The following is a 14,048-nucleotide window of genomic DNA, read 5'->3' on the forward strand; positions in this document are numbered from 1 at the left end:
CTGGGGCGTTGGAATGTCGCTCGTATTGGGGGGGGGGGGGGGGTGGGGGGGGGTACAAAGTAGGGGTGGACGTCACCATGAAGCACGACCACTTGGGATCTAATCCAGTACCTGATCGCATCGTAAAGCGTCAAGATGTTTCGCTTGCAAAGGCGTACGCCGTGCATTTTCATCGTTTGGAGAAAACTAAAAGCGATGGAGAAGCTTTGCAGCAACAATATTGGCAAAAGTCCACTGTTGCCCTACATGGAGACCTCATTCTGTCCCAGTCTGCTCAGCCTCGATGTCTCTCGCGATGCGAAGGGCCACTTGTTGTTGATGAAGCAGTATTACTCATGGCTTGTATTGCAGGAAGTTTGCTTTGTCCCGGGATATCAGCCCAGCCTTGTGTCAGCTCATGGAGATTTAAGCGGAAGCGGATTCCGAGTGAAAAGGTTCATCATACCCTTGGTTCGCTCTCAAGCATGACCAACCGTCTCTAGCTAAGTTGAGCACCTGGCGGAAATGGCCAAGTCGCCTGAAATGCCTCACGTTCTATTATCATTTAACTTTAGGCAGTCTCCACTTCCCAGGATTTGCACCGTGGATCAAACATAAAATGGGAGCCAGCGGTTTAGGTTTGAAAGAGAACCAAAGGTTCTGCTCTGGATTGGGTATCTCACCCACATCGCCCTTCCTCACATTCTTGGTTCTCCGAAGAGGACGTCGATCGCTCTTGTCCCTAGTTCCTAATGACTGAATTGCTTGCACTCTATAAATCCACCCTGTCCCATTTGCTTGAACATGTCATCCTTTCTTTTATACGTTGGTCCGTCACTTAGGTACACTCCTTGGAGACAGGTCGAATTATTTAACACATCTCCAGCGTGATGGGTGCAGCAGGTTCTGTCGCCAGAGCGGCAACCATGGTAGGTGGAGAAGTCGCCGCCGCAGGCGCCGGGGTTGCAGAGGCGGCGATGATGAGCGGAGGTTTGGCAGCAGCGGATGCCGAAGTGCTCGGTCAGACAGCCGGCAGATTCGCCTCATCATCAGGGTCAACGGAGTTCTTTTCGGCCCTGGGAAGCACCGCTTCGGATTCTTCCGCACTTCGAAGCCTCGCTGGGTCAGAGGCATCAGGGCTCGAAGAGTTGAATCCTATATTATCTTCGAGGAGAAGGCCGCAGTCGCTGGGTCCATCCTACTCAGGCAGGCCGCCGTGGGAAGGACCAGGCTTCAGAAATCACCCTGCGTCAGAAGGCGGGGCATACCAAAACTGGGATATCCCAGGGCAAGGAGCGGGCGCAGAGGGCGCAGAGATATCAAGACACTACTCGACATCGACAGAATCAGAATGGGTCCGCGAGCAGGTCAAAGGAAAACAAACTGCTGCCGATTGGTACACCTCTAGTGGGGAACAATCATCAACAGGAGCGGTAAGAGGATCCGTATCGGAAAGTTCAGAAATTTCGGCAGAATCGATATCAAAAGGGTGGTCGACAGAAGCGGCAGATGGATCGCAATCACATGCTTGGACTGAATCTTTTGACGAAGTCAGGACGCCGTCGCAAATATCCTCGACAGGCGCGGTGAGAGGCTCGCAACCGAGACCTCTATCAGACTCGATGAGCCTCTCCTCAGAGGAGTCGACGGGCAGCGTTGTGCATCACACCCCCCCAAACGACCCCGGATCGATGGAAGCGATAGATGGATCAGCGGAAGCGCTATCAATATCAGAAACGGATTCGGTGGCTGAATTGTCGACGGTGGCGAACGACGGGTCACGAGAACAATATCTGGAAGGACTGCAAGAAGGAAACTTGGGATCGTCAATGGAAGCGATAGATGGATCGGGAGAACAGTTCCTGGAAGAAATGGAAGGATTGACAAGAGAGGGAGGGGTAGGCATGTCGGAAGACTGGGCAGGAGCATCAATGGAAGCGATAGATGGATCGAGATTCGGATCGAAGGCAGAAGGGGTGGAGGGAGAGGTAATGGAAGCGATCGAAGGCGAGGTCATCTACGACGGGCACTCGCTCCCGCCAGACTCGCCCGTCCCCCATCACCGCCCGCGACTAGGAGAACCGTCGACAGACTCGCTTGCCTTAGGGGAGTCAATGGAGCCCGTCCCAGGGGAGGCAATGGAGTCAACAGCCGGTGCAGCTCGCCGCCCACAGCCGGGAAGAGAACTGTCGGCACACTCGCACGCGCCAGGGGAGTCAATGGAGTCAACAGGAACTGTAGTCCGCCACCCGCGACCCGGAGCAGAAGCGGCAGCGGGAGGAGCACCAGAGGCAGCAGCAGGACCGAAGAAGGTGAACGAGTGGCAAGACATATGGACCGCAGACGAGATCTTGAAATTCCCTCGGGAAACGAGATTCAACATACTCAAGGGCGACGGGAAGACAACCCCGATTTTTTGGAGGCCAGGACTGAAAGCGGACGTGAAGACATATTCAAGCTGGGGAAAGGCAGTGCGGAATTTTGTCAAAAAGGAGGGAGCCTTTACCGGCGAGGAAGCCTGCATCCTCTTTTACAGAAAGCCAGGGCAACTGACCGGCCGAGAATTTGTGGAAATGGTCGGCAAGTCGATTTCTCCCAAACAGAATGCAAAGCTCTACGCCATGTCGGGAGAAGAGTTTGCGAAGCTAACCGCGCCGCAACTTCAAAAGTTGCTGCCGCGGCTTTCGAGATACAACGCGGCAAAGGCCGCTTTTGCGTTTGTTGCCTATGGCTTGATTGCAGCAGGATATACCTGGGGAAACGTAAGAGGATTCATTGGCGCAGAGAAAATGAAGCCGATATACAAGGATGTGTACAAGCGCTCAGAGAGCGAGCCAGCCTCGCCCGCGGCGATACAAGCACGTATACCGCAGGCAAGACTCGTCGTTACCGAAGGGCTGACATGGGCATATACTGACCCGCTCCCGGCGCTGGGCATCTATACGGCAAACGACACCACCTCGCAGATATTTGACGGGGATTATATCACGGTGCCCATGTCTACAGGCCCCGAATACACACTCACCTTTCCGCCCGAAGTCCAGCGGATACATCTTACCAACGCCGGCCCCCGGCCAATCTGTGTAGCGGGCGCCAACATCACCAGCTTTGACGGTGACTGGATGAGCTTAAGTGGCAACCTGGGGGCGCATTTCAATGTTGACCACTATGAGACGGGTCAGCAAGTCATGAACGGGTCGACATCATGCGTCTGGATCGACAACAGCCCAGAGGGCATTGGCATCCCTGGGATAACTTTTCAGTTGGTCCCAGATATTGATGCTCCTCTGGGGGACAACGGTACGGACCTCTTCATGTGGCCTTCATTGAATGACACCTACCGGGCAGATACGGCGAGCAGCAAGGGGCCTTTCAACTTCAGTGGGCACTTGGTCAAAAGCCAGCTTGGCAGGTCGAGTGCAAAGCGACTGTGTGAAAATCAGTTCACCAAAGGCCCACATTTCGTGAGCCTGGACGAGAAGCTGTATTGTGATATGGAGACGCGACAGGTCTACCCGACCTGTGGTAGTGCGGCTGAGGATGTGGTTTGCTTTGATGTCAAAAGGGATGAGCTTGTCGAGCCAGATGGGGGCAACAGGGGGGAGTCCGAGGTTAAGACTGAAGGGGCCTACGGCTCTTTTTCCAAGCGGCGGCTGAAGATAACGAAGAACGTTAAGGTGCTTAAGAGCTTCAAGCACGTCCATGTGTGGGAGTAAAGTGGGAGTTGGGAGTGAGAGAGTTAAGGAGAGGGAAGAGAGTGAGAAAGAAATGCTTGGCGCCCGGCAGAGAGCTCACGTGGGAGTCACGTGGTAAGTAATGATCTAATTCCGCTAGTGCCCTAGTCCGGCCAATAAACGTATGTTTTATATATGATATATGTGGGTCTTTCTGGTGGCGCGAGTGACCTCATAGTGGATGGTATGATGCTCTCTCATGGTCCGATGCGAATGAACTCATTCTCGACTTCGCCAGGCAGCATCCATCTGCAAAAGTTCCATCTACACACTCGTAGCATCTCATCCCTGAATCATTCTCTCTTGCCCTCGCTCATTCATTCCTTCCTCTACGATCCTGTTCTGATCTTACAGTGTCTGCTTGCTTTGCCAGCTGTGTCAAAATGTCGGCCACACCCCATAGATCTTCTAACGAGAAGGTCTCCGAGATTCAGGTTCTTCCAGCACCAATCACTTCGTCACCTCCTGTGAGGCGAACCACCCTCACCACCTGTCTGTTCAGGCTTGCTCTTAGCTTCTTAAGCGTCCTCTTGCTCCTCAAGGTGCTTAGCAACGTCTTGGGTTTCCACCCTAGTGACCTTATGAGGCCATGTCACGGCATGAATCACCAAGTGCTCGATAACAGCCCGCTGCTGTTCGACGACGATGGCCATCATCAACATCCATTCCCGCCTATTGAGAAGTGGAAGCCCTTCAACGGCACCACCCATTTTGAGTTCGAGCCTACCGAAGCGAGTGGCCTGTCCATCCGAGGAGCAAAAGTGTTTGGGAAAGTTGTTTTTGCAACCTCCAAGTTCTCCAACAAGGTCTTGATCGACCTAGACATCAAGACGAGCAAGGAGGACAGGGATGGAGATGTCACGGTCCAGGAAGATAACGGCCATCTTACTGTTCACACCCCATCTACTGGTAAGCTCAAGACCTACGCCGCCGCGGCGATCCAGATCCCGTCCAACATCCTGGGAGAATTCGCTCTCCCACGATTCGAAGTCGATGTCCCACGCCACATGGTCGACTTCAGCCAACTCCCCGAATCTCTGGAAATCGGCTCCTTCGCGATCCGAGTGGGCAGGGGCTTCGTCAAGCCGGGCCCCGTTCACACTAACACGACTCAACTCTCGATTGGCAACGGCGCCCTCCGTGGATCCCTAACACACGCCCGCAATGAGACCAACGTCGACGTAGGAAGGGGCAACGTGACGCTCGACATCCCCTCCATCTCCTCGGGCAATCAAGGCTCGACCCACATCCACGTCGGCCACGGTGAACTGAACGGCACACTGGCGATCTACAACTCCACCAGCATCGACATCGGCAGCGGTAGCATCTACATCAACGCGGCCTTTAAATCCGGCGCCGCGCCGCGAGCCATGCTCTCCACTCGGATCGCGTCCGGCAACTCGCGTGTATACGTCGACTCCATCGCTGCGGAGCGACTGTTCGAGGCGTATCACTCGTCCGTTGCGGGCGACCAGCTAATCACGTACCCAGCAAATTTCCAAGGCACGGTCGATGCGCGCGGCATCGTCGGGGACATCAAGCTTGAGGGCAAGGACCTGGCCGTGGAGAAAGTTGTCGGCGGCATGGTGGGCCGACAGGGCGACAGCAATAGGAACTCAGTCAGCGTCAGGACTGTCAGAGGCAGGCTAGATATTCTCGTCGGGGACGAGCCAGCGGGCAAGGCTCATGGCTGCTAAGCACTCATAATATAGGAAAGCTAGGTAATTCGTTACTTACCTAACCACCAGCCAAGCCATGGTGTTTGAGCGCGGTGGTCTCGAGGATACCAAGCGAGAACATGATCATTTTTTGTGCTTACTTCCTTGGAGCCTGACAAACAAAATGGGGGAAACCAAGCTATATCCAAAAAAAAAACATCAAAAAAAAAAACAGGAACTAGGGCGGATATATCCAACCCTAGATACCCAAATGCACAAACAATAAAGCCACGCCCACCCTTGCCCATGGGATACTCGCATAGGATCTACTGGGGACATTTATTCTTCGTTTTTCTGCCCGCTGCCCCTGACAAGCACATCTCTTTCTAGACGTTTACCTCGGATGAATCAGCCCCTTTACATATGGCTTCACCTTATGTTCGCTGCCCACAGGGCCTCCCGTGGGGCTCTAAAGAGGAAGCTAGACTATGCTGAGAAGATCATCCCACGACATAATTGGAGGCAGCGTTGCCAGAACTTGATTCCTGAGGGACCCAAGGCTTGGAATGATCGGCACTATCAGCGTTGTCTATATGGTACTGAAATCGACTAAGCACTAAAAGGTGCCTATGTGATGGGACCGGAACAACGCCCTCCTAGCCAATCAGGTCCGAGATCGTAAGGAATCGATTCCCGACTCCTGAAGACCCTTAAATGAGCCTCGGATTGGTGAGAGTCCAATCCCGGCAACGTTGATTGGCGGGTTATTTTTGAACCGTGATCAAAAGTAATATATTACGCCAGATCTCGTTACAATAAGCTTCCTTCAAGCTCATAACTAAGGTCTATATGTATAAAGGACCGATCGGCTTACGGACCGTTGATATAAATTACTCAGGGGAGTTCCCGTCTCCATACATGTCAGAAGGACCAGGGGAAAGCACCAATCAAGCAATTGTGCTTTACGTAGTCAGCTGTCATGAATTGGTGCATATATACAGGGCTGATGCCGCTCCAGGTGAATCTTGCTGACCATTACCGTTGTGGTCTGAAGTCTTTGAGCCTTGTCGAAGAGACTGTGGGTCGACACCACCGCGAACTGACCCCAAAGAATTATACCAGGACTTGAAAGAAACTGACCCTCGCATCATTCAACATGGACCTTGGAACGGGAGATGGATGGATGACTGACCCGGACATCAAACTTTTCGACTCGAACAAGTTCGCCGGAGAGATCAAACAGCTAGACACTGACGAGGGAACATTGATCACTCCAGAACAATACAACGACTTCATCTCCTTCCTGACTCAAATCGCCAACACGCATGTCGATTTCGGCCAAAAGGCATCCCTCGAGGGGGACCAACAGATGCTGCTGTACGCCGTAGGTAATGCACAGGCCCAAGTCAGTACGGGGGAGCTGGACACAGATTCGGTGGCCCAGTGCGTGCAGCAACTCGTTCAGGAGGGACACTGTAACAATATCCTTGAATATTTGAATGTGATGCACAAGGACGAGATCGATTTCAGCAGTGGCGGCGAGTCACAGAATTTGCAAGATACGCTTAACGAAGTGTGTCAATACACGGGAGATGTTAAGGGAGATCAACCCATCCTTGTGAGTCTTGCGCAGGGTTTCTTGCAGAGTTTCTGATGCCTGGCACTGACTTTGGTTAGGCTCTCTGAGAAAATTGAGGCATGATAGTTAGCGAGGCGTTCCAAATGGTTTCAGCGAAAATAGGCTTCGAGGGTATTGGAGCAAGTGGAAGTGGAAATGGAATTCGGCAGCCAAGTCCTTTCGAAGCACTCCTTCTCGCCGGGACACTCTTCCTACTCATAAAAATCGGAAACCGATTTCAACTAACTATATTTTGTGAATGCCACCGAACACGGCCTAATTCGGCTGGCATTCATTTCTCTTAAGCACACAGATCCTGTAATTCAATATTCCAGATGTCTGACCTCGCTGTCGGCGTTTGTGTATAGAAAGCCATGGCGCAGAGAACTTCTATGACGTTTAAAACGCTGGTTACGTAAATTGACAGCATTACTTGATCTGTCTAACTGTGACTGTCGTGCCTGGTTATGAGCGAGACTGTGCTTGTTTATACAATTTGCGCTGTAGCATGATGTCCTCTCCTGAATCTTTTGGGACCTGTCGCGGCCTCGCAAGATACTCTCTCTATATTCACTATCAGACCACATGAGGCTCTTGGTCCGTTGGGCAAGGTTGGCAAGGTCAACGGCGAGGCTGGCAAGGCTGCCTAGCTTGGTAGGCGAGGCTGTTGCAGTGAATTCTTCCAAATTAGGCTTAGGCCGGATAGTCTTGGCACAGCGCCATCTCTTGACCATGTCTCGAGCTCTAGATTGAAATTCAATCAATGAAGCAACCAATTTTGACTCCTCCTTGGTTTGACATCCTGAATCTTTGTAAGAACCTGTATTCTACACAAATCATTGCAAAATGGCAACCTCTCGAGTCGTCTTCGTCTTTTCCCTCGATGATCAGGATCTCTTTCAAGAAATCCATGGACGGTTGATGAATACAATCGCGCAAAAGGCGGTGGTCAAACAAGCTGCAAATTTTCAAGAGGCTCTCAACCTACTCAACAGCGACACCAAACCCGAAGCCATCTTCGTGACGGATTCCGGCATTACCACCGCTAGAAACAACCTCGTCTCAGAGAAGCTCGTCGATTTCGTTCGTAGCGGCGGCAGAGTTGTCCTAGGCGGCCTCTTCAGCTCCTTTGTACGCCCAGACGATCTGCGCAGATACTTCAAAAAGACATGGAATCTCCCTTGGAAGGTTGGCTCCTATCACCGCACCACGGTAGCTTTGAATCAGAACGCCAAAGGACTTCCGAGCAGCAACTTGCCGTCGTCTTACAGCCAAAAGGCCGTTTTTCTTGCAGACGTCAACAGCAGTGCGGCATGGTATCTGCCAACCGAAGATTCCGTTGTCGAATCTCATGTTTTCGCTCCTGTCTCCGTTGCAACTTCAGAGACTCCTGTCGTGTTTGCTGAGGTAGGAACAGGCTGGCTAGGATACATTGGCAGTGTGAATTCAGAGGAAGAGACCGACACCGTGGTATTGGGAATGCTGGGACTACTTTGAAAACATATCGAACAAATTCGAATGAAGGAGAATTTGTGGCGGTGTGGCCCCTGGTCACTGACTGGCTGAAAAGATATTACCGCAAAACAGCAAAAACTCCTAGTGGAAATATTGCGTTGAGGACGGTGGGCATCGTTAATCACAAGAAAATAGTTCACGCTACCGAGCACGGTTCTCTGTCCGAGATTGTGTAATAGCGCTATCAAGATTGAGCAACTGTGGAAATATGCTTGCTGTCGATCTCGCAATCAGTTTGTGGCATTGCCCGCCCAAAGCCTCTCTCCGCCGTCCCTTCCCATGCCCCTACCTCGAATACACCGGAAGGAAATGCCAGACCACCAGCAGTGCATGTTGGAATTGATCTGAGGCCCCTCGGTCTCTTTCCCCTTTTTTATCTCGCATTCTCATGGATCGTCAGGTAGTGCGAGAAATGGCAATGAGGCCATTCTTCTTAGTATCGATCAAAACACTTTGCTCGCCAGTATTTTCGGCTGCTTGTTCTTCGTTTCCGACCACGGGCTCCTGAAACTCAGTTTGGTCACGTTCGTGGTCGTTTCTGGAAACGTTCTGCTCCTGGTGCGATTAGTATTCGTACACAATGCTATCACCAATGAATTCCGTCACGTCCTCGAAAGTTACCGTGTACCGAGCAAAGTTTGCAATGATCTCCAGCAACGGCCCGATGCCCCAGGGTATCACCCGGAGAAAAGGCCAGACACTCCACTTTGGGGCCACATCCATGCTCGCAATGAGGGTTTGCGATGTGTGGGATTGCGATTTCTTGCGTATTGCGACGGAAGTGCCTTCATCACCGGCGATGGCCGACGAAGTAGGTAGATTAGGCTGCCGGGAGTGTAGGATCATCTTCGCGGGACAGACAAGTGTCCAGTCCACAAATTTGGACGATCGCAGGATAGACTCCACGGGACGGTGGCGGAGATAAAGTGGTAGACCGTCAAACGATGGGAGGGAAGCTTTCCAGGGTGAAATTGAGGACAAAAGTCTTGAGGTCTCGAAATAGAAAGCAAACGCAGAAACGTACGATTCATCCAGAGACCGAGCCTTTTGGCGAGTCCGGCGATCAGCACCTCCTCCTTTTGGTTCAGAGAAATCCAACAGCAACATTCCCCCTATAAACCGTCCTTTTATCCTCTTTTCAGCCGTGCTGGCCTCTGCTGATTTTCCGACTTTCTCTATTACATCGACTGAAGCACATACGATACGGGCCATTTCATTGTTGCTGCTGAAAGCCCTGTTTTTTTCCGTCAGAGACGGAACTAGAACCCCCTCGAGCGAACATCGGAGCATGGCCTGCCGCATTGACGAGGATCCGGATGCACTTCTCACGTATAACTCGAACTAATAAATCCGAATCGGTGGCATTGCCCTCAATAATAGAGAGCGGTGGCCCGGACGAAGATATAGGGGCAGGTTTCAATGTCTGTTGGCATGACTGCTGCCGACTTGAGAGGATAGGATGCAGTTTGTTCCGGTCCGTCACGACGACAGTGACATTGATGAAGGATCGTTCGAGCAGGTCGCCCAGAATACGAGAGCCCAAGGACCCGGTGGCGCCGAGGAGAAGGACACTGATGGTGCGTTTACTCGTGGAGCCTGTGGTCGTCGCTGAGGACGCAAAATTAGAGTAGCAATGAAAATATTGACTATTGATGGAGAATTTTAGTCGTTTGCAAGCACGGAAAGTAAATGTATGAGATCGTTACTAGTTGAGACGCATTCCGGCCATCACAAGTTGGGTACCCGGCATCGGCAACCCGTGAAAAGGTATGTTGATTACCCGCGGGTCAGTGAGTGTAAAGGATAGCAGCGCTCGATTTACATCTGACAAAGTTTTGTCGGGTTCGTTGATCTAGGCTTGCCACTCGGGTATGCACAGCACTCTCACAATGCGAGTTTAGTGTGTCTAATTGTTGTCTCCCCGTTGGGTGTCTTCCGGAGTCTTGGTTACCCTCGCGGGTATTGATGTGGATCCCAATATAAGACATGGTGAAATTCAGGACCAAGGAGTTTGCGTGAGCTCAGAGCAATAAGCGGCAAGTATATAAAAAAACAGCAGGGGATCTAAAGGGGTGTAACACATCAAAGAACACATTTACTTCCCTGAGCAATCCGTCTTCAGACTGATACAGCGCTGACCATCTCCCACTTTCACTCTCCTCTGTCAAGGCTCTCCTCTTCGCGACTTCAGACGTGGTGGTAAACAGAGGATGCTCGGAAGACTTCCTTTAGTAGCTCAAAAGACGTTCACCTGCTACCACTGGCGGCGACAGCTCATCGGGATGTAAATATGAAGCCGACCAGGAAAAAGCCGACGACAGCGTCAGGCGTGTACGTGGGTTGTCTAATTCGTAAGAACCCGCTTGTTACCCTAAAGGAGACGATCACTGCTGACATGCTTGGGTCTGGTGTACTACCTTCCAATATTCTTTCGGCTCGTCCAGGGGGACGGGCCTGTCGAGGCCGCACATCAGCAGCTTTTCATCACCGAGACCAAGACCTTGGCAGCTGGAAGGCCAAACTCTTTGTCTTCGGCCCAGGAGTCGAGACCCCTTCAGTACTCCGGACTCTGTATCGAAGTCTTTGTGAGCCTTCTACAAAATATCGAAAAGATATATACGAAACTTCTCCCTCATCCCTTTCGATACAATCAACCACAGCGGGATCTCGTCTCCGCGTCTGAAGTCTGTGAATAGTTATGTTTCTCAATTTGTACCTATGAACTGCTTGTGCTCGTGCCCGTACTTGTTCCAACAAATACTACAAGCACAGCAGCATAAGCAGCGGTGATACCAACGACATCCTTCCATGAGTCCGGTCCACTGGCAACCGATGCAACAACGAGTGCCATTACAATAGTTGCAAGTGACGCTGTAATAAGGCTTTTCGTTTGTGATGCGTTGATTGCCATAATGAGCATTGGCGTGATAAGGGCCAGCCCGCCAAACAAAGCCCCCAATATTCTGCCAAGGAGCTCGTTTGCCCATTGCGTAATGGTTGGAAGATAGATATAATCATTGTCCCAAGTGTAGGCACTCTTATTGATGAGTTCTTCTAAGTGTGGGAGCAAGGCTTTGTGGAACGATGTTAATATTCCCTTTGGTGGCTGGCGGTTGCGCCGGAGTACGCGTTCATAGTCCTTGATGGCTTCATCTGGGTCGAGAAGACTGGGTCAGAAAGTTCACGAGGGACAAAGAAAGCGACATCTGCAATGTTAACACTTACTATATTCGCGCAGCAATTTTCGGATCTTGAAGATCTGAGTCTCTCCAGTGTTCTCCTCATTCTCAAGGTCTTTCAGTTCCCGTGTGAGTTCCACTTCAAAATAATGCAAGTTCAGATGATGAAGTCGAGCAAAAGAAAGAAATCCAATGGCGCCGAATTTATTGTCCGGTGCATCGTCGTAGAGTTGCTCCATGCACTCATTTGCGAGCAGTTTAAATTGGGAGAACTTTCCTTCAATCTTCTTATGCCGCCGTCGCTCAGGCCATACCAATCTCGAATTCGAACATATCGAGAAATTTGCCCATGCATCCTCCTTCAAGTTCCGAGGGTCCTGTGTCTGGCAGCGATTTGGAGAGCTCATGGCACTTATAGCTGAATTGGTCCTGCGATGCGGAAGGGCTGCCATGGTTTGGCTCAGATTGTTGTGGTGATGGCTGCGTCCATCAAAGTAGTCAGTGGGAAATTCCATTGAGAGCTGGACAGCGGACGAACGTTGTTTGGCCCATCTAGTGGCTGCTCTGACTGTATATCCTCCCTCGTCAAATCAGAGGTCATGGTGTTGTAGTGAGCGTCGCGAAAATATGATGTCGTTATCGAATATGGAGCATTGAACACATCACGTCACGAGTAAATGCGTTTGTCCCCAATGCAGACTATGAGGGCATTTATTCTCTTAGCAGCGCTGGTTTGCGGTTGACGGGGGCTGGCGACACATTCATTCTCTTCGTTTTACGGACGTAGAGGCTGGAAGTTGGACTCAAGCCTAACGAGTCATTCAGCTTAATTGGACCGACCTAGGCGTTTTTCCTTTGGAGGTGACCGGTATTGATGTCAGATTGGCATCGCAGGGGTAAGTGAAAGGCGGCCCCTTTCAGCTGAAACACATAATACCAGAGGATTCGCAGAGAGTGGTGTGGGCTCAGCTTGACGCACTAGACAAAGGTGGATATGTCCGCCTTGGCCAACTGGTCTTGAAGATACCTTTGCATGGGCACTCTTTTCCCACCAACGTAATTACCTCCGGCTATGGGAACCTATACGATCTCGTCTCTTCCTCAGCCGCCTCCGGCCAATTGCCTTGGAATCGCGAATACCACATGTTTTACAACAGGAAGTTAGTATGCCGGAACCGAAGCCCCGAATTAGGGATCATCTGACATCAATACCACAGCAACTTAGCAGGGGATTCATGGCCAATATAACGGACCACGATAAGATGTCTGTAACCACAGGTGCTCACTCGAATGAAGACGGCCAACTTCATCATCTATGATATTCAATGCATTGAACGGATCTCGAACCAGCTCATTATCGCCAAAAGATTTCTTGGACAAAAGGTCCGTGGTAACTTGATCGATTATTACAAGGAGAGAAATCTATCTTGTGGCAGAGACTTTGTCTGTGAACTCAGCAACGCCATTGAGCAATCTACCTTCCAGGATTAGGGCCACCAAAATCCAGACCGCAAAGGCCTTCCCTATCGAGTCCGCAACTATAGGCTCTTTCTTCATATCGCTCTTGCTACTTGAGGCACCTGCCATCACCTAATCCTCGAGTTTCCGGTTCACGAGTCCTTCAGCCTTTCCCATTGTAATAGCGTTCGCATTTGGGGGCTTGCTCCTTTTCACCACGGCTGCAAGTGCTTCTGCAAAGTGGTCACACGATCCTTTGGTTTTGCCCAGGTGGCTGCCCAGTTCTTGGTAAATACTCAGCGTACTTGGCTGCGGTGAACTGGACATCGAGAATGATACACATTCGGACTGCGGCTGAACTGCCAACTTCTTGGGCGTAAAGCTCCGTCACGAGCCCCATCACGTCGCGGAATTTATACGAGGCCTACCATAGATCTCGCAAGACCAAACTGAGAGGTTTTGCTGATAGACACCGAAGATGAGCAACTGAGAAAGCCTACCTTGATTCTAGGGCAATCACGTACGATACAAGCGCCTACGTATCTGGGGGTATACAGCTTCCTCTACTTGGGTCACGGTATTTCAGCGGCATATCAATCCGTATTGTCTCCGGCCTGATCCCAGACCCCTTCGTTTCTTGCAGCCAGCCTTGCACTATTGTTCTGTCCTTAGAACTCAGGCCCGTAACCTGGATTAGGCGGACGGTAGAGGTTCGAGAGGTCTCTAAACCGCATGGATGATGCCGGAGCTGTAAGGACTATTGATGTCGCCAAGCTCGCATCGTATATTGCTAGGAGAAAACCTATGTGGCCAGAAATAGGCACTGTAGGCTGTGGGTTTTTGGTAACTCGAGCAGAGTTGCTGTCAGAAGCAGGAGCTAAAGCCTGGTGAGACCATACGGCCCGAA

General features: G+C 51.2%; 6 protein-coding genes across 6 annotated transcripts; 4 read left to right on the forward strand and 2 right to left on the reverse strand.

Annotated features, from left to right (window-relative positions):
- Positions 1-905: 905 nt before the first annotated feature.
- A1O5_11148 (uncharacterized protein) lies at positions 906-3,695 on the forward strand (the record flags this gene model as incomplete). Its single annotated transcript, XM_007751721.1, has 1 exon — positions 906-3,695. One exon carries the CDS (start codon positions 906-908, stop codon positions 3,693-3,695), a length of 2,790 nt encoding a protein of 929 aa, XP_007749911.1.
- A 401-nt stretch (positions 3,696-4,096) lies between these two features.
- On the forward strand, positions 4,097-5,410 carry A1O5_11149 (uncharacterized protein; the record flags this gene model as incomplete). The annotated part of the gene is made up of 1 exon (XM_007751722.1): positions 4,097-5,410. One exon carries the CDS (start codon positions 4,097-4,099, stop codon positions 5,408-5,410), a length of 1,314 nt encoding a protein of 437 aa, XP_007749912.1.
- Positions 5,411-6,527: 1,117 nt separating this feature from the next.
- On the forward strand, positions 6,528-7,025 carry A1O5_11150 (uncharacterized protein; the record flags this gene model as incomplete). Its single annotated transcript, XM_007751723.1, has 1 exon — positions 6,528-7,025. One exon carries the CDS (start codon positions 6,528-6,530, stop codon positions 7,023-7,025), a length of 498 nt encoding a protein of 165 aa, XP_007749913.1.
- Positions 7,026-7,835: 810 nt separating this feature from the next.
- Positions 7,836-8,486, forward strand: A1O5_11151 (uncharacterized protein; the record flags this gene model as incomplete). Its single annotated transcript, XM_007751724.1, has 1 exon — positions 7,836-8,486. The coding sequence occupies one exon, from the start codon at positions 7,836-7,838 to the stop codon at positions 8,484-8,486; it is 651 nt and encodes a 216-aa protein (XP_007749914.1).
- Positions 8,487-9,068: 582 nt separating this feature from the next.
- Positions 9,069-9,350, reverse strand: A1O5_11152 (uncharacterized protein; the record flags this gene model as incomplete). The annotated part of the gene is made up of 1 exon (XM_007751725.1): positions 9,069-9,350. The coding sequence occupies one exon, from the start codon at positions 9,348-9,350 to the stop codon at positions 9,069-9,071; it is 282 nt and encodes a 93-aa protein (XP_007749915.1).
- Positions 9,351-11,220: 1,870 nt separating this feature from the next.
- Positions 11,221-12,135, reverse strand: A1O5_11153 (uncharacterized protein; the record flags this gene model as incomplete). The annotated part of the gene is made up of 2 exons (XM_007751726.1): positions 11,221-11,657; positions 11,730-12,135. 2 exons carry the CDS (start codon positions 12,133-12,135, stop codon positions 11,221-11,223), a joined length of 843 nt encoding a protein of 280 aa, XP_007749916.1.
- Positions 12,136-14,048: the final 1,913 nt, after the last annotated feature.

The sequence above is a fragment of the Cladophialophora psammophila genome (genome assembly GCF_000585535.1).
Source record: "Cladophialophora psammophila CBS 110553 chromosome Unknown aczJe-supercont1.24, whole genome shotgun sequence".
Classification (NCBI taxonomy): domain Eukaryota; kingdom Fungi; phylum Ascomycota; class Eurotiomycetes; order Chaetothyriales; family Herpotrichiellaceae; genus Cladophialophora; species Cladophialophora psammophila.